This window comes from Odontesthes bonariensis, chromosome 17, assembly GCF_027942865.1.
Source record: "Odontesthes bonariensis isolate fOdoBon6 chromosome 17, fOdoBon6.hap1, whole genome shotgun sequence".
Lineage (NCBI taxonomy): Eukaryota > Metazoa > Chordata > Actinopteri > Atheriniformes > Atherinopsidae > Odontesthes > Odontesthes bonariensis.
In genome coordinates, this window is record NC_134522.1 from 12,300,765 (window position 1) to 12,321,823 (window position 21,059).

Consider the following 21,059-nt stretch of genomic DNA (forward strand, 5'->3'; position numbering starts at 1 on the left):
TTTGGGTTTCTGAAGTCACTAACAAAACTCTCAGAATTTCTGTGGATTTCTCCAACACTCTCCCGAGTAAGAGTAGAAATATCCCTTCTTTTCTTGTCTCTATCCAACTTCAACTTCAAATACTGCTGCTTTAGCTGTACCTCAGTGGGAAGTTGAAACTCTTGTGCTGGCTATTTATTTCTCCGCTATTAACTGCAAAGTCATATCAGCAGTTTTGTTTTTCACCTAAGAAATGAACTAATATTGCACTTTGACTTTTTTTTACCCAACCTGAGGTTGAAAATTCGGATTTCCAAATTGTCATTAAGGTTCTCCTCACATGAACATGGGTATTTTGTAAAACAGCCCACATGCAAACGTAGTATTGGGCACTGAAACCAAACTTTTCAGAAAATACCTTCCAGGGCAAACATTTTCATATTGTTACATTTACGTGTGGAATGGAAAACCTTGTGAACAGCACTCTGTGTGTGTAAAAAAACTAACTTTGGCAAAAAGTAGCCCATATAAGCAACAATTCTTTACATTAGCATTTTGAAACTTAAATGGAACGAAGCAACAGTGGATCCCAGAGTTTAGGGAGCTGACATGATGTGACACATTATTATAACATCATTCTTGACTGGTGTATCAACTACAGCCTTCCTATCTGTTGTGCTGTGTCACAGAAATTCCATTAAGACCTCAGGAGAGTGTGACAACTTGTGACTAAAGGTATTGGTAAGTCGTCTTTATTGTTCACCACAATGAACACACATGTACTGAACTGAAAGAGAATGAACATATTGAAAATACATTTGACAGCTTTAATGGCAATGTTTTACCTACTCTGCTAAGCAATGGGAAAATGGTTGAAGCATTAGGTAAAAAAAAAGAGTAAACATATAAATGACACATAAGCAAGAAAACTTTAAGAGGTTTAACTGGTGGCCCAGCATGATTGCACTGAAATACTGTACCTTACTGGGATATTTTCAGGGAGGGAGTGAGTCTACTGGAACTATGGTTAAAGATATATGAATTCATATACAGCGGATATGTCCAAAAACTAACACGTGAGCATTATCTTTATATATTCATTTCTTTTGCTTGCTTTGACTGATTTACTCCCTTAAACAAAATGAGTTTCTTTGTCATCCACTCACCTTTAGTTAATTGAGAAACACATCCACAGCTTTCCAGTCCAATTGATCTGCCAATAACACCTTCTCACATGAGGGTGAAATATGTGTGAAACAAACACATTGGATGTCTCTAAATAAATCATCCTCAATTTTCTTTCAATATCCAGTTTCATTTGCCCTAGTCTTGTCTTCTTTGACTCAGCACATTGATTTATAAAAATATTTGTTGCTATGATATTGTGTGCTACTAAATATTCAGAGTGGGAATGATGTTCCTCATTTCAGTTTCTGTAATAAAGAGACATGCCTCACCGGAGAAAAGCATGTAAAAAATGTGAAACATCCGACTGCCTTCCCTTCTCAAAAAATTCATATATTACCGTTACTACATCTAACACACGCATATGCTCACACACTGATCCCATGTGTGACTGCCTATGTGGAAACAGAGTCTTTAGAGTTTGTGGCCTTTCTAAATAGTTTACTGTACAATGGATTCATATGGGAGCAGCACCGTCCTGTACCGCACAAAGAACAAGACAACATACATTTCATGGCTTTTCTTTTCCACAACATTAAGTCCAGTCACTCTGAGTTTGCTCTTTCGATGAAGTCACAAAGTCCTTCTTTGTTTGTAATTTGTTTTCTTTTGTCCAACAAATAATAAAAACAATTACTGTGACATGAAATAGACTTCAAACCCCCAAGATTTGTCCTTTGTAGATAAGTTCTACTCGTGGCAAAGTTAAGATTTTTTCTTTCTAGGGATGCATGCTTAAGTATTTATGATGGATATCCTTTGCTAACCAATAATGTATGCCACAACAAAGAAAACTCTTTTGGCAAGTGTTTATAAGATGGTATTGAGTGTATGGGGCTTCCACTGTCAAGTATTTTCTTGTATTTGTTTGTCTCTTTTGCTCCCTATTTTCCTTGGGAGGTTAGTGTTAATCCATTTTAGGTTTTCAAAAGCTCCGTCTGCATTTGATGAGTTTTTGGAAAGCTTGCTTAAACTCATCATTGAATGCCGTGTATATGACAGGATTGATAAGGGAGTTCAGGTAACCCAACCAGGTAAAGATATCAAACAGTACAGGATCAAACCAGCATTCTTTACATATGGCCATGACGAGCGTGCCAACAAAGAACGGGAGCCAACAGACAATGAATGCGCCCAGGATGATACCCAAAGTCTTGGTCGCTTTCCTCTCCCGCGCCGCACACAGACGCTTCCTCTCCAGCACGCTGTCTGCCAGCTTCACTTTCACACTATTCATGAACAGAGGCGATCCTCCCCCTCCACCACCTCCTGCACTGCCAGAGTGTAGGTGTGCATCCTGGTGGGAGGCAGAATTAAGAGAACAGAGAGAGGATCCTGCAGAGGTCTGGATGAGCTGTGCTGTTGTGAAACGCTTCCCAGATGACGATGGGGTCTTAAAAATACGAGATCGGGCAGCAACATAAATCCGTCCATAGAGGATGATGAGAAGCACTGTGGGAACGTAGAAGGCGCCGAAGGTAGAATACAGTGTGTAAGAGATCTGATCTGTATTCACCACACACTCTGTCAGCTCCTCGTGGGCTTTGGCTTGTCGCCAGAAAAGAGGAGGCATGGAAATAGATATAGAAATCACCCACACTACCGCAACCATCATCCCCGCTCGGCGCATGGTGCGGCGTTTTGAATACTCCAGTGCATCTGTGATGGCCCAATAGCGGTCCAGTGCAATCACACACAGGTGTAAAATGGAAGCTGTGCAGAAGGTGATATCAGACGACAGCCAGATGTCACAAACAATCTGCCCGAGTGACCAGGTTTTGCTGACTGTATAGACAATGCTAATTGGCATGACTAAAATAGACACCAGCAAGTCTGTGGCGGCAAGGGAACCTATCAGGAAGTTGGCAGGGGTGTGTAGCTTTCTGGTCAAAAAGATGGTGGTGATGACAAATGCATTTGAAAGCACAGTAGCCAGTGTGACAATGGCTAACAGAACAGACAGGGAGACCTGGAGGCCGAGACGAGTGCCCTCATTCTTGAGTGGAGTTGTGGTGGTGTTGGGAATCTCTGTGAAGTTGTCTCGTGAGCTGTTATCAAACTCCATCTCGCTTCAACTCCTTTAAACTCTCTTGTATACAGTTTAGACCGGCCCCATCTTTTTAATCTAAAACTGAATGCAAATCAGTTTATGCTATACACCAAATAAGGTTGTATTGCAGTGTGGCTCTTACAATATCATCTTTTATTTTCCATTTCTGTTAATGCAAAATAATTTCATATCAACTTTTAGAAGACATCTAATTCCATCAATTTACAAATAATGATCCTGATCATTTAATCATAGACTAATTTGTCCATTTCACTTATCCAGGATTGACTCGCTTCTCTGCTGAAGCGGCATGAGAACCGAATCCTAATTTGTATTTAGCTCTTGCAATAGAGGCACTTTCTTATCTCATCTTCAACCTGCAGTCAGCAGGCAAACCCACCTTCAGACCGAGCTTTCCCATCTATCAAATGCTCTAATGGGCTCCAAGTTTTAAAAAAAGCTATGGGGGGAGCTGCATGTCAGAAGATGATGGTGACAGACCCAGAGATTTTCTTGTTGTTTTTTTCTTTTCTGGAGTCCGCATGGAGGCATGGAGGACTTCTGAACTTGATTTTATCCTGAAACTCGGCTGCACCTGCTGTTTCTGATGAAACAAACGATTCTCATTATAAAGTCAGCTCATATATCCATGGGATTTTTTTGCTGTTATACAAAAGTTTGCTAAAGTGTGAATATTGGCAACGCCATCTTTTCCAGTTCCCAGCGTTTTTCCATTAACTGCTCCTCTTCATAGCATCGACTATCTGGTAACGTTTCAGCGGCAGGGTCTCAGATTAGGTCTAGTCAGACTGATCCAGTGTCCTCTGAAGCATTTTCATCCTGTGTGAGACAAATAAGACAGACAGTCAGTGAGGAAAGGTTGGTTTTATTCTTTTCTGTTAGCATAATCCCCTACTCTATATTTTGTACTTGTGCATGCAGACATTGACCATAAATTCTGGTCAATAAATGCACCTGAGCAGCATTTAAATAAAAACTGTCAGTTAAGTGAGCATTATGGTTTTAGGTGCTTTGGGTGCTTTTAAAATGTTTTTGTAAAGTTATGATCAGCCTGTTTACTTTCCTGCTCCCCACCGCTTGAGATGTTTTGTAACAAAAACTCTTTACATACTTGTTCAATTTTAAGACTCAACAGAAAAACGAGCAATGATATATACTCTTCCTAATTCCTTTTTTTCTGCCACAGATTACTTTGATCGTACTACATTTTCAAATCTCGCGCATGAAATTGGAGCAGTGGCAGTGGTGTACAGAGAAACTGACCATGTTGCCTTCAGGTCAGAGTCGCAGCACATTATCACAATTTGACTTTCTTTCAAGTACATTGAAAGAGATGGTAAGTGAAATGTGGAAATGTGTCATTTCGTCCTAAAAGGGGTAAAGACTTCAAATGACGTCTAATCACCTCATAAGACTTACTCCCCTCCAGCTTCCTAACTTTCTATCTGTCTATTCTATTTTTCTTTCAAAAAATTTCAAGAGCAGCACCAAGAATACTGACCTCTTTCATATGTTGATATATATACATATTGGACTGATTTGTTCCTGATACAACTGTGCAAATCCCTTCCATTAAAGGGGAAGTTCAGATAATGACAGATAATGCCTTAATTAGAGGCTGTATTGTCTATGCTCCCATTCACTCACGTTATATGGATATACACGGATCTATCTAAATATCTTCCAAAGGATGCTGACTTTCACCAAACTGTTATCAGTGAGTAGATGAACATATTTTATGCCAGAAAGAAGGTCAAGGTTTCAAAAAACGAACTTCTCCTTTAACTGAGGTCTTAATTTGGGTATATGAGGGGTATTTTTGTGCTTTTGTGACAACAACTGGGCATATTAAACAGTTTATTAAGAACTATAGGAAAACTTTTTAGATGCATGAGTGTATTCACACGGAAGTTGAGAGTAGCTTCACTGAATGACAAATTTTGCTGTCATTTTCTCGAGATCACAAGTTAATTATCTTCTCAAGAGAATAACAAAGCTCATTTTGTAGTAATAATGGGATAATTGATGTCACTATCTTGAGGTGGCAAAAATGTTGTCTCAAGATAAAGGCATGAAGTTTTATTATATTTTGCTAGTTGAGCCATGTAAAAGGTAATTTTCCCATCACCGTAAACAGTGGGGCTGCATGAAGGTCAGCTACTGACTGAAGCAGAGCTTGTTAACTTGTTAACTCTTATCTCTGCCCACATGATGAAAGACTCTCATAGATTCTGAGGAATCATTGTATTCCTGAGAGCCAAGGGCGTAATTTTGGGTAGGGACGCTAGGGTCACGTCCCTACCAATATTCAGCCCCCTACTCAGGGTCTCCGCGGATCCTTAAAAAGTATTAAAAAGTCTTAAATAAAAAATACTTTTTTTAAGGTCTTAAAATGTCTTAAATTTCACCGATTTTCGAAGAGTGGCATTAAATTTCATCTGGGCGAAATGAAAGAAAGATATGTCTGGAGAGACGATTTTCTATCGCTCTGTGCACAATAATGGCGACTGCTGACGTTTTGTGTGTGCGCGTCAGTACTTCCTAGTTGCTAATGCTAGCCGCAGTAACGTTACCAACCATACCCGACGTCAAGGAGTAGGCTGAGCAGGGGCAAGAGTATGGGGCTGGCAGAGTTAACTTCATAATGGATGAGTGCACGTTTAATTCACTTGTTTTCATTCTTTCACAGGATTGATTCATTTAATTGGTTTATCCGATTGCTGGCCGCCGAGCCATTATGTGTCTGGGTGTGTAGGTTACTGATTATGGTTGTTAGCAGTCGATAGTCAGGTTGTGTGATGTGTGTGAGAGTGTATTTTTTCTATGGGTACATGCCATTGACTGTATGAGCGGTCTGTGCTCGTTTTTATTTATTTGATTAGATTGGAGATACTTTATTAATCCCGAAGGAAATTAAATTTTGTTGTGTGGTTTATGCAATGCAAAGTCACTGTCCATATATGGACAGCTGACTTTTGCATAAACCAGTCTGTGCTTCACGTGAGTTGTCCAAAGTTCTGGTTTAAGTTCACTTGGGTAGTAAAATCGTTTTGCTAGTTGTAAAGGCACAGTAGACATAACTCGAAAATTAGGTTCAATTATGGATTTATTTTGCTCAGAGCCTCAGACAAACAGACAGACAAATGGCAGCGAATACACGCTCCTTCGCAGAGGTGTGACAATTGGGCACGATTGTCCTGTAGTGTGTGGTGTTGCCTTGTGCGTTCAAATCTTATGCGATCATGTTGACACACTGATTCAGTATCACTGAAGCACACATTTCACACTGGACTTTTTTTCAACACTGAACAGCCTAGAGTGTAGTTTTTATATATATTTTTGCCGTGGTAATGGTCTTAATTTTTATTCTTAGAGGCCTTAAAAAGGTCTTAAAAGTCATTAAATTTGTTGATAAAAAATGTGCAGATACCCTGTCATTATATGAGTTACATTGCTTAACACATAGCTGACTTTCTTTATCCAAAGCGACTTATAAGAACACATTATTGGTTACAGTCTCTGGAGCAATGTTGGGTTAGTTATTTTGCTCAAGGTCACTCTAGGTGTAAACAGAGGTAGCCTAATCGTGGGATTTGAGCTTGCAACCCTGTGATTTAAAGACCAACTCCCTAAACATTAGGATGGCTCGTTAACAGCATCTGCATGCCATTAACTTATGATTGGTAATGCAAAAAAAAAAAAACTGTCGTGGAGCACTTTTGTGTCCCCACTAATGTCAAAATCAAAGTTACTCTCTTGCTGAGAGCAAAACTAACCCAAATGTTATGAAAGCACCAAAATCAGTAATGAAATTTTCACACAAGTTTACAAATGAATGTACGGAAGGCAAGAGCGGTCTTGCCTGCAATTATTTATTTTGACGCCGGATTGTCGAGATCACAAGTTACTCAAGATAACAGCTTGTTTTTCCATGATGATTTCTGTGTTTTTCTCAAGAAATTTATCTTTTACTTTGTTGAGATTGTGACATTTATCACGAGAAAACAAGTTTTTATTTTTCTCAAGGTCACAATTGGGTGATTACAATGAGCTTGAATATGAATGGTTCCTGTGCTAACACCAAATTACACCTATGTCGCAGCCATGATCCTTGGGGAGGATCGATAACATGAAATTATAGAGTTAGGTGAGGCCATGCTAGTGCAGTGTGTTATAGTATGCTAATGCTTGCAGATTAGCGCTAAACAGATTACAGTTAAAAACCAAAGCAAAGGACAAATTTAAACTTAAGCCCAATATTGGCAATAGAAGTAAGGTGATCAAATGTCCTAAGGTAAATGTACAACATCCTACGGCCATCTATTAAAATGTGAAATTTCACAAAAAGAAAAAATTCAATAACATTGAGCATCCATATTGATACAGTGTAACAATCCTTACATATATGGGAATCATGTAAGGACCCAGAAATTAAGTTAAACTAAAGTTGTAGTACTTTTGGCCCTCACATCTCTCCCAGAATTAGTAAGAAGGAATAAATATATTTCTAACAAAGTAAAAACAAAACAGACTCTCAGCTGAACAATACAAGCACTCATTATGGAAGCTCTGGGTGTTTATCTTAATTCCAGTCGGAGACAGTTTTCTAATTTACGGGTGTGAGAGAGCCAAGATTAGATGTTGCACACAGGAAGCCATGGGAAGGAAGATATCTATGGTTTAATGATCTCTGAGCACACCAAGTTCAAACTGACCTACACACAAATAAAGAGCATGAGACACAGATCACCTTTCCAAATGCTGCAACATAGTAGAAATAAACAGAAGAGGCAAATGTGGAAATAACATACATAGAAAAATCATAAAATGGCATTTGGACAACACAAACCTTCCCCTGGGACTAAGAATCTTTGGAGAGTTTGAATCTTTAACCCCCTGCATTTCCTCTTCTGTGACCAGAGACTACATTAAGTACCAGGGAGATATTTTGCCCCTCAAAATACCCAAACTAGGAGGTAGTACTTTTGAGAAGTAGGACATATAGTGCAAAATATTTCTGACTGGAAGTACTCCAACTGTTTTATTTCCATTTGTGACCTTAAAGTCAATCTCAACCAAAGGTCCTAAAACCTGTTTTATTTAAGTTTATCACAAGAGTTGTTGTGTTGATGGATCATAAACTGGCTATAACACATACAGAAAGGACCAGCGGACCTACCATCCAACACTGTTTCAATAGAGCTACATACTACATAAATAGTTGGCTCAAAAGGAACCCCTGGAAACATCTTGCAATACAGTTCTGTCAGAACCACTCTCGTCAAAACGAGACGAGAACAGAGATGAATTTCAGAAGCTTATTCTGAATGCATACAATTTATGTTTGGCGGTATGGCTCTGTTCGGAGGAAGTTCCCGACTTTTCCATGAGCTCCATGGAAGCCAAGACGGGGAACAGCAGCATCCTCAGGTGGAGTGCCTTCCATTTGCTGTAAAGGCAACAAACCCCCTAGAACAGAGCAAGCAACAATGAACAACAGTATGACATTGTTTGCAGTGAGAAGTCGGTGGAGCAGGGGAGGTGGTGGGTGCAAGCAGAGAGCAAAAAAAAAAGCAGTGACAGCAAACCAAGTTTAAATGAAGTGCCCCAAATGCCAGCATCCAATTGCGAGCATCAGCTGATTACCCATTGAGCGCAGCTGGCCATAAGGGTTGGATCGGCGTCAGCCAATGGCAAAGGGCGCGTTGACTACGTGGTCTGCCAGAACTAACGCGGTGCTCCATTTAAAATGACCAGTGTCTTTCTGCATTTATAATTACTACATTGCTAAAAAACGCAGTTAATAACTTTTGGTTTAATCACCTTCTTGTGCCAGGAAATGTATTGAGTTTCCTGATTGCTGCAATTACTGACCAATCAGGTCTCTGCTTGCAGTATATAAACGCTAGATGGCGGTTGACGTATATCTGTCATGCTTTGAGTTCTCCTACGGTGTTGACGCACACCCTGTTTTTTGACTTCCGTTGCTCTTGCAGGTATGAGTGCCAGTGATGTTTAGTTATTTTAGTCGCTCTGTAATATTTGCTTATTGTGACCATTCAATTACCCTCAGATCAGCTCACAGTGGGGCTTCCTCCTGTTCTCTTCTGGATTGTTCCCAGTAGGTTTGCTTCTTACCTGACATCAATCTCTAACGTATTGGTATTAAGCAGGTGCTTTGCATCAGGTTTTTCCTGCAGGTTTATACCGATAATTGGATAAGCATCATGCTGCCTCTGTTGTTGGTGTTGGGAGTTACTGCCTGATCAATATGTAATGCCCGTGAAAACTTCCAAATAAATCATTATCTGACCTGCTGTTTTGTTCAAGCCAGGGATTCTAGGTCTGTTTTTAGGTCCTTGGCAGCTGGGATGGGACCATTGCTTGCTCTGCTGCAATCTAGGCTACAGGAACACTGCTGTTTTGTCCTACAATATTCATTCATCCATTCGTGCATTTTGCCCATGTTTGCCCCTTCTGACTTCATTATTTTAGCTTGTCACCACAATCTGACTTTGTGCGGGTTTTACTTAATCTCTCTTAGTTACACTCGAGCAGAGTGTAAAACGTCCTGGTTACGTGGCTGACCAGTCGGAACACTATTACTGCAGCAGTGACAGACGCTGTGGCGTTGTGTGAGGGCAGGAAATGATTTGATTTTTAAACCTTTGGAAAGAGAAACGTATTCTTCCCCGGCACTCAGTTGTCTCTTTGACAGATTGTTTGTTTTTTGTGTGATTTCTCTTAACGTAACTGACATATTATTTTGTTTACATTTCTTTGAATTTTTTTCTGTTTTGCTGTTGGCGGGAGGCCTTTCCTCAGCTGTTGATCATCACAGTGTTTAGTGTTGCATGAAGGGGTCCCTGTTATGCTTTTACAAGGTGTTTTCTAGTTTCAGAGGCTGAGCTCCCAGTGGTGGTAGTCGGGGCTTTTCTGGTGGCAACATCTCCTTCCCGTGTGCTGTGTGTTTTGCACCTCGGATTGTGGGTTGCACAGCTGTGTGCTTGTAGGTGTGATGCATGTGTGCTGTGGGGTGATTTGAGATGTCTTCTATCCCCTAACCTGCCTGCCCACTAGTAAGGCTTAGCTATATTTATTAGCAGTTTTGATTGCTTGTTTTAAACTTGTGTTTTTAAGACCATTTGAGAAATAAATTGTATTTTTGGATGGAACACGTCTCCTGTTCTAAGTTAAACGAACCTGAGTGCCTTTTTAAATCTTGAGGTGGTAATTCTTCTAGTTTCTAATCACCTTTTAATTCGTATATATCCCCTGGGCAAAATTCCCAAGGGGGCGTTGTTGGTTTTGATTTTAACCCACCTTATTTGGTAGCTGTATGTGTGCCACATACGAACGCGGAAAAGAAAATGTGTACTAGATGGTGGAACATGCACTCCCTTATTAGAATAGAATAAATTCATTGTTGTTGTGTAAAAACAATGAAACAAAGTTGAGGCAGTAAGACAAAATACAAAGAGGGATAAAACAATATCAGCAACAATTAACAATATCACAGGAGGTAGAGAATAGATCCACAGAATAATACTGCAAGGGTAAATGACATCTGTGCAAAGTTGAAAGTGTAACGTGCAAAGCTAATACAGCAGTCCTTGGTTCCTGGGTTGGTTGTTATTACACCTTGGAGAGGGGGAGGGACGGGGTTGTGCATTTGATTGCTACAGGATAAAAGCTGTATTTTAACAATTCAGACCAAAAGTATTATGTATGGGCATGGAAATAATAACTATTACACAACAGTGATAAACTGTTCAACACCGAATCCAAAACTGTCAAGATGCTGTTTAAAATTAAAATAAAATACAGAATGCTTTGATGTCAATTCTCATGAACCAATACTTGTTACAGCAAATGCTTAAAGTGAAACATTCTGGTATTTCATAAAAAATAGTTTATATTGAATTTGATGGCAGCAAAACAACTAGAAAAAATAGAACAGTGCAACAAAAGGCTGGAGAGTGGTACTAAAAAGAATCAGGTGGAGGAACATGTTGTGACTTATTAGATTTATTGACAACAGGTCAGTCATATGATATGGTATAAAAAGAGCACATCAGAGAGGTTTATCAGCCTGAAAAATACAGCATCTACAAATTGTGGAGCAGTTTCAGAATGATGATTCTAATGTAAAACCGTACGGGGTTTAAATATTCCATCATCTACAGTACATGATACCATCAAAAGATTCAGAGAATCAGGTGACAGTTCTGTGCCCCAGGGACACAGCTGATGGCTGATTGGTTAGAAATCACTGTGTGCGCTCAGGAACACTTCCAGAAATCAGTCTCTGAGCACAGTTGACCATACAAACCACAAATGCAGGTTAAAGCTCAATCAAGCAAATAAGTAGTTTCACCCGAAAGGCTTCTTCAGTTCTAAAGTAGTTGGTGGGGAGTATCAGATTATAAGCAGTAAAGGGGCCATTAACACTTGGCAGATCGTTACAGTCACATTTGTCACTGAACCACAGGACCATTGTGTGTGTCGTAAGTAATTCTCATCGATAAGTTGTTTACCTGTCTGAAAGACCAAGTTTAAGACTACAGCTAAACGAAAATGAAACGAGGTTTTTTTTTTTTTTAAACCGAGTATGAAAATTATTGCGACCACACAGGAAAGCTTCTGTAAAAATATCAGGTCCTCAAGGCAACACCACGCTTGCTGAAAACGATGCAGTACACACGCCACACCTCTATGTGCGCTGTAAGCCACCCCCACCGGTTACACCAGAACAATAGAAGAAGCAATGCGCATGCGTGTACGCCCCTACTTCTACCAGCGCGAAGCTCACGTGAAGCTCAAACGACAACAACAACAAGAAGGAAGATGTCCGCGTCTGCAAGAAGAAACGGCTCTCTCGCCCCGAAAATATGTTAAGAACGTGATATTCAATTTATAGGTATATTTATTTTATTGGGAGAGCATTTATTTTATTTAGTATTTAGTTAAAACAATTCATTTGGTTTAGGGCTAAATATGTGTTAAAATTACTTTAGTTTTTGACATTTATTTCATAGATTTCTGTCATGATAATACCCCATTAAGAACGACACAATGCCTGATGGGAGTTGAAAGTTCATGACCTGTGATTAATGCGCAAAGAGAAAACTACACACGCTGTATGCTCGAACTGGTGATTTTGTTAAATAAAGTTGCACAAAAGATAATATCTATTTTGATTTTTTTAGTTCTTTTCAAGGGTGCAACATAAATTTTGGTGTTTCCGCCCGGTTCAGCAAATGTTTTCTGCGTGAGAAGTGATTTTTCTTTTTATGAAGAGGGACAACGTCTCGACGTAGCAACACGAGCTAGTGGCTAAGCTAAGTGGCTATGCAGCTAACCAGACGACGTCTACTGTAAAAGAAAAACAACCGATGAAGAAATGGACATGAATCTTTCCAAGCGGTGAATCAACCAAGACAAAGACATCATGGACAGTGAGTGGGAATCCGTATTTGCCAATATTGAGAAGAAGCTGGTTACTCTGTCACTGGAGGAGCTAAATGCCCTAAGTGGAGCGCTAGGCTTGCAGTTCAGTGAAGAGGTGAAGTCATCATGTCGGTTAATAAGAAGAAAAATGCTTATTCACTTGGAAAGCGAAGATGTCACTTCTTTAGAGGACAGTGGATTAGCAATGTTGTTGACCACGAATGACTTAATAGATGACTTGAATAAGAAAACCGACACAAGTGTTTTGTCAGGTGCTGCGTCAGAGCGCACCGCTGCTGAGCAACAAGTGGTCGTTGAGCCTCTGCTGGTACAAATCGGTACTACACCTTCAGTTTTACCACCGCAAACATCAAGCAGCACAGCAAGTTCTGAAAGAGTCTCATCACAAGCCAAAGACCAAGTAAACTTGCATCCAATATACAGAAAGGATTTTCGGATTATTGGACAAATCGGTGATGTTGGACAAAAGGATAAACTGAACTTCACTAGTCTTGAAAGACACATAGAACGAGGACTAAAAAAAGGATACGATGAGGGAGAGATCGTTGAGGCAGTGATCCAAGCCATTGCACCTGATGTGAAAGTAAAAAGTTATCTGGAGAGTAGGTCAGAATTATCCTTGAACTCTCTCAGGCAAGCGCTTAGGACACACTTCATAGAGAAAGATGCAACAGAACTCTATCATGCTTTAACACGTGCAGTACAAGATTCCAAAGAAACTCCTGTTCAGTTTCTTATACGCACAATGGACCTTAGACAAAAAGTATTGACTGCTTCTGATAGAGCCAAAGCTGGACTAAAATACAATCCTGAGCTTGTACAGACACAGTTTTTGCAAACTATTCTGACTGGATTACAAGATGATGCTGTTAGAGTGGACATTAAACCTTACTTGCAGGACACATCTGTTAGTGATGAAGTGCTTCTTGAGAAAATGAGTGCTGCCTACAGTGTTGAACTCGAAAGAAGGAATAAACTGTCGACCAGACAAAAGAGCATCAAAGTGGCTTCAGTTCAGGAAGAGGATAACGGCAAAAATGAAAATGTTGGAAGCTCAAAGAAAAGCAAAAACCAGACAGAAAAGAACAAACCCCATTGTGGAAAAGCTGGAAGCTAATAACAGAGTTATCTGTGAAGCTATCCAAAATCTTTCAACACAAGTCTCTAACTTGACTCAGGCAAAAGTGAAAACTGAAGACAAAAACATAAAAAGTCAGCCATACTATCAAAGTGCGACCAGAAGGAACCCCAGAAAATGTCGTCAATGCGAACAGTCAAACCCAGAAGGAAAGTGTACACACTGTTTTAAATGTGGAAGCAGTGAACATTGGGCAATTGGTTGTCGGAAAAAGAAAGACTCAACAGTTAATGTCAACAAGATTGAAGTACATGCTGGAAATGTTATTGACAGTGTTGTTCCACAGAAGGATGTGCCTTTGTCAAAAAAACAGGAAAAGACAGCGAGACTGATAGGACGCAAAAACCTTGTCCAGTGCAACATTGGAGGTGTTCCAGTCACAGCTCTTTGGGACACAGGATCACAAGTGTCAATTGTGGATCTAAACTGGAAAAGAGAACATCTACCAGACGCCGAGGTTCGATCAGTGAAAGAGCTTCTTGAGGAGGGTATGTTAGATCTTTCTGCAGCAAATGGGACTGAGATACCTTATGAGGGTTGGGTAGGAGTTGAGTTCAGTCTTACAGACAACAGAGACAGTGAACTGTTAGTGCCATTTCTTGTAAGCTCTCAGCCAATCACCAAGCCAATAGTGGGTTTCAATGTCATAGAAGAACTTGCAAAGTCTAACATGTCATCAGATAGAACTCTTCCCAATAAGTTTTTGCACAGTCTTGGGTTAGACGTCGGACACAAAAAGGCAAAAGCAGTGTTATCTGTGTTACGTAAAGACAAATCTATGTCAGAGAATCAAACAGTAAGGCTCGGGAGACAAGATGTTATTATCCCAAAACATCAAATGTTCAAAGTAATCTGTGGAAAATTCAAGAAAAATGTGCTAAAGGGACAATATGCAGTTTTGGAACCAAATGAAAGCACACCATGGCCAGAAGGATTACAAATACAACAGCAACTAATACACATACCAACTGATGAGGGAGCTAACATTTCAATTGTAGTCGAAAACAACACAGACAACAATATTAGACTACAAAATAGGACAATAATTGGTTCATTATTCACTGTGGATTACATACAAGATGTAAAAGAAGTCACAAAGAGGTCACAAAGTGAAAGTGGACATGAACACACCAAAGACATGAAAGTGACATCAGAAAATGAAGAAAAAAACGACAAACAAATATGGGATCCACCAGTTGATATTTCACACTTAACAGCAGAACAACAAGATAAAGTGAGGAAAATGCTAAGAGAGGAAAGTGATGTTTTTGCACAAGATGAATGGGATACAGGATGCATACCTGATCTGCAGATGGAAATACATCTCAAAGACAGCATTCCAGTGACAAAAACATACAATTCAATCCCTCGTCATTTGTATCAGGAAGTGAAAAAGCACATTCAAGATCTACTCAGTAGGGGGTGGATACAGGAGTCATCTTCTTCTTACTCATCACCAATAGTAATTGTAAGAAAAAAAGACTCTACCATCCGGCTTTGTGTGGATTACAGACGATTAAATGAAAAGACACACCCCGACAGACATCCCATTCCAAGAATTCAGGAAATTTTGGAAAATCTTGGCAGAAATTCCTGGTTTACTGTGCTAGACCAAGGAAAAGCCTTCCACCAAGGCTTTGTTAGTCCAGAGAGCCGAGCATGCACTGCCTTCATCTCGCCATGGGGACTTTATGAATGGCTGAGGATACCCTTCGGACTAACAAATGCCCCAGCTGCCTTTCAGAGGTATATGGAAGGTTGTCTTGGAGATCTCAGGGATGAGGTATGTGTGCCCCATCTCGATGATGTTTTAGTTTTTAGCAAAGATTTTGATCAACATGTGGAAAATGTGAGAAAAGTTTTACAAAGACAAAAAGAATGTGGAATCAAACTCAGAGCAAAGAAATGTGATTTCTTCAAAAGAGAAGTGTGTTACGTCGGCCGTGTCATTTAAAAAGATGGATACCGGATGAATCCAAAAGAAGTAGAAGCTGTGCAAGCTTTGAAAAGGTTGAGTCCTAAAACAGTCAGAGAAGTAAGATCCCTTGTAGGCTTTTTAGGCTACTACCGATCATTCATAGCTGACTTCTCAAGGATAGCAAAACCGCTTTACGATCTGTTGTCACACCCAAAGACAAAGAACAAATCCTTAAAGAAAAGGTCTATACAGTTGCCACCATCTCAGTCTGTGGAATGGACAACATTACAGCAGGAAGCACTTGAAAGACTTGTAGACGCTTTATCAGATCCACCAGTAATGGCCTACCCAGACCTGGAAAAACCATTTGTGTTACAGGTGGACGTGTCAGAGGAAGGTCTTGGGGCTGTCTTGTATCAACGGCAGGAGGGAGTATTAAGAGTAATAGGCTATGGTTCACGTACACTCACTCCAACTGAGAAAAACTACAAACTTCACTCAGGGAAGCTTGAATTCTTAGCTCTGAAGTGGGCTGTCACTGAGCGATTTCGCGATTACATTTTTCATGCCCCACACTTTACAGTGTACAGTGATAACAATCCATTGACATATGTGATGAAAAGTGCTAAACTGAATGCGGTAGGACATCGCTGGGTCTCAGAACTAGCTGATTTCCGTTTCACTCTGAAGTACAGACCCGGTAAAGTCAACCGAGACGCTGATTTTCTATCTCGCAAACCTGCAGAAATGGACAGAATATGTCAGCATGTACAGAGGAATGTAAAGCTGATGACATTACAGCACTACAGCAAGGACTCAAAGCAGATCACAGTGGTGATACTGACTGGATTTCAGCTATTACATGCAATGTAGATGTACTGTCACAACTAACTGTTCCATGTACAACTCCAGTTGAGCCAATAGCAGTCAAAGACATTCAGATTGCTCAACAAGAAGACCAAGTGACACAACGAGTAATCACATTAAAGAAGAAAAATGAAAAACTTAAATACAGGGATAAAGTAAAAGAGCCAACTGAAGTAAAACGACTTCTAAGAGAATGGCCTCATCTTTACCTGGACAAAGAAGGAGTTTTACGACGAAAGACAAAAACTAGAAATCAACTTGTAGTTCCTGCTAAGCTCAAGAAATTGATTTATCAGCAACTCCATGAAGAAATGGGTCATTTAGGCGCGGACAGAATGATCTCATTGGCCAGAGAGAGAGGTTCTTTTGGCCAAAAATGCGAGAAGAGATTGAACATTATGTTACAAGAGTCTGCCGCTGCTTGAAACAAAAGAAACCTAACCGAAAAACTCGAACCCCACTACAAACTATTACAACCTCTGCACCTTTTGAACTAATCTCGATCGATTATCTGCATCTAGAGAGAAGTAAAGGTGGAGTAGAGTATATTCTTGTAATAGTAGATAATTTTACTAAGTTTGCGCAGGCTTATGCAACATCTGACAAGTCTGGAAAGACAGCTGCACGCAAAATCTTTGACGACTTTATTCTGCGATTCGGATACCCTGCTCGAATTCATCATGATCAGGGAAAGGAATTCGAGAATGAGTTGTTCAGAAAGTTGCAGAGTTACAGCGGGATACAACATTCAAGGACAACTCCTTACCATCCCCAGTCTAACCCAGCTGAACGTTTTAACAGGACTTTACTAAGCATGCTCAGAACACTGGAAGAGACACATAAACCTAACTGGAAAGACTATTTAAACAAAATAGTACATGCATACAACTCTACATTGCATGAATCGACTGGCTTTTCACCTTTTTTTCTGTTATTTGGAAAAGACCTGATCCTACCTATTGACCTACTGTTTCCAAAAGAGCAAAAGCAGTCACAGTCTCATCAAGACTATGCAGACAAATGGCAAAGGTCAATGCAGGAAGTTTACAGCATTACACAAGAAAACATGAGAAAAGCCTGGAGTTCAGACCTTCAACCTGGAGACCATGTTCTTGTCCAAAACCTATCTGAAAGAGGAGGACCTGGAAAGATACGTGCTTACTGGGAAAACAAAATGCATGTTATAAAAGAAAGAAGAGGGAAAGATAGTCCAGTTTATATGGTGACACCATTAGATGGTGAAGGAAGGGAAAGAGTCCTTCATAGGAATGTTTTACTACCCTGTCCTCATCTTATTGATGGTCAAGATACTAAAGAACCAAAAGAAAAACACAAACAAAAGAGACAAGTAAGCAAACAAATACGCCAAATCAGAGACCAAGTTCATGAGGATTCTGACAGCTGTAGTGAGGACGAGTATTCTGTGTGGATTCCCCGTCAAAGCCAGACTACCAGCCTCAATCCACATGCCCCAGTCTTTCAGTCCAGATCAAGCCAACCTGCAGAAGAAACCCAAACTAGGAGACTTGTACAAAGACAAAACCAGTTTCAGGATGAGAATGATTCTGCTGACGTCAGTAATCAAGTGGACAAGAGACATGAGGAAGGAGACATTCAGAACCAAGACACAAGTCAAAATCCAGACATGGATACCGAAGATCAAGGACTATAACTTGAAATGCCTGAGGAAGACATCAATGCTTCTTCGGAGGGTGATCAGGAGGTGGAAGTGGAGCAGGAGCGACGTTCCTCAAGAACACGTCAACCAAAATCCATCTTTACATATGATGAGTTAGGGAAACCTAGTGTCATATCTTTGAAGAAATAGGAATAGTATTTTGAACCATATCCAGTTACAGCTAAAGTTAATTGAAAATGTTTTACTTTTCATTTGGTACAAAATATTCAGTTACAAGTAAGAGTAATTTGGAAGAAATGTATTTCTAGTGACTAAAGCTACACTTATAAGTTATTGATGCATTTACAGAAGGAATTGAGTGTTTTATAGGGTAACACAAAAGTAGTCTGTAAGAGGTTATACTACATTCAAAGCATGTTTAATGTGGATACATTTAATAAGGTGGAATGGTAGATTTAGCCATATGTGACTTAATGGACTTGGGAGGCCTACCAATGTACCGATCATTTAAGTTAATACACTAAAACAGGAATATACGTAAATGTACTTATCCTGTATACATGCATTTGTAGTCAATTGATGTGTAGTATTGGTTATTGTTTTGAAGAGCAACATGTAACTAAATGGTACCTGGATGAGTTCAATGTTAGAAGTTAGTAGTAAGGATACACTCTTTAAGTTTTAAAGTGTAAAATGTTCAGGAAACATTTTATTATTTTAGTAGGGGAGGGTGTAGAGCCCCGAAAATATGTTATGAACGTGATATTCAATTTATAGGTATATTTATTTTATTGGGAGAGCATTTATTTTATTTAGTATTTAGTTAAAACAATTCATTTGGTTTAGGGCTAAATATGTGTTAAAATTACTTTAGTTTTTTTAATTTATTTCATAGATTTCTGTCATGATAATACCCCGTTAAGAACGACACAATGCCTGATGGGAGTTGAAAGTTCATGACCTGTGATTAATACGCAAAGAGAAAACTACACACGCTGTATGCTCGAACTGGTGATTTTGTTAAATAAAGTTGCACGAAAGAGAATATCTATTTTGATTTTTTTAGTTCTTTTCAAGGGTGCAACACGCGCAAAGCCGCTTTTTGTTCTGGTCACTGACGTATGTGTATACGTCACTGGCGTTGGTCATGTGGCTGTGACGCAGATGTAAACAAATCCGTTCTGGCTGTAACAATGGCAACGCGAATGGCGGCGTTCCTAGATCTTCCCACTCTGGAACCCATTCTCCAAAAATATCGTTTTGGGGTACCCAGAACGCCGGCTGCATATGGCCGCGATAGCCAAACGATAAGCAAAAATATCGGTTATAGTGAAAAACGTTTCCATGTAACCAGGCCCTTAGTCACAGGATTCAAGAAGTGAATGGTTGTAATTTCACCTAAGGAGAGAGAGACAATGCTGATGAAGAAGCCTCTTCTTCTTCTCATCATTGACAAGCACTGCTGAGTTTTTTCAGTATAATCAGCATGCTGCAGACATTATAATCTATTTATTTTTGAATATCAAAATGAAACATCGCGTATCAGAGATAGCTATAGCTGTAGCATGAGCAACATGCTGTTTGACTTCATTGAATCAGGAGAGACTGATAAATATCCGTTAAGAGCTCTCAGTCTTATTATTGAATGCCCTATGCTGTCAGCTCGCAACAAACATCACTGACTCGTCCCTGTTGTGAGCTGCTATCCTGTAATATGATTCTGGTGCATATCATTTTCCACACACATGTGCAGTATCATTTTTTTTTAAAGTATTTTTGGGGGGCTTTATTTGCCTTTAATGAGAGGACAGTTGGAGAGAGACAGGAAGCAGGGGGCAGAGAGAGGGGAAAGACAAGCAGCACAGGGCTGCTTGGTGCGGGAGTCGAACCGGGGCCAGCTGCAGCGAGGACTGTAGCCTCTGTACATGGGGCGGCTGCTTAACCCACTACGCCACCGACAGCCCCCATATGCAGTATCATGATTGATAGAAAGCTGAGCAGTTTATCAGTTTACAGGTCAAACAAGTCAAGGACAAGGCTTAACAAGACCAAATGGTCTGGTTTATAGGACAATGAGTTGATGAGATTCATAAAGAATGGATGAGAGGAAAATGTTTATCAATGAAGAACAGGCATAGCCTTAGATGGGTGAAATATATTATGGCTACATCTGGCTTTGAACTAAAGATCTAATACAATGAGGCATGTCTCAAGCCTCAACAGTGAGAATTATTATCCTTATCAAAAGCATAAAAGCAGGATTACAAAAAAAAAGCAAATGTTTTAAGTTTCCCTTGTGGGGGTCTGATGAGAGGCAGAACCAAAGCACACAAAATATCCCTGCACAGTCAGCTCCATTGCATTACACACCATTCACTACAAATCCAATTCATTCCTTTCAGGCTTAAGCCATCCCCAAGCAGATGTTTTAGCGAGAACAGCAGTCTGGTTGTTGGTCTGGGTGAAACAGTAATACCCTCTGAACCCAGCAGGCCCCAGTGGAGATATGATAATTGATTTAGCTCAGAGAGGCAGAGCCATCCGCTGTCAGCTAATGACCTGTGTTTACTAAAATGTGCTCTAAATGGTAGGTGAGTGTGGATGTGCTCTGTTTTTCTGCATATAGGAAATTTACATCTATGGAAACATAGTTTCGGACAAAAGGATAGCTTCAGGTCAATTTAAATTCAACCATTTTTCAAAGCAATCTATCATGGTAATAAAAATATGTTACGGCTCATCTGAGGCGGTTGCATTTAACAGTCTATACTGAAAAATAAAAATAACATGG

General features: G+C 39.9%; 1 protein-coding gene across 1 annotated transcript in view; it reads right to left on the minus strand.

The window, feature by feature from the left end:
• Positions 1-733: 733 nt before the first annotated feature.
• The window catches only part of htr1d (5-hydroxytryptamine (serotonin) receptor 1D, G protein-coupled), a 40,086-nt gene continuing 19,760 nt past the window's right edge, over positions 734-21,059 (minus strand). The window contains exon 2 of the mRNA XM_075447625.1: positions 734-4,054. Within this exon, the coding sequence (XP_075303740.1) occupies positions 2,090-3,229 (1,140 nt within the window). The 5' untranslated portion in view covers positions 3,230-4,054 and the 3' untranslated portion in view covers positions 734-2,089. The remainder of the gene's footprint in view (positions 4,055-21,059) is intronic.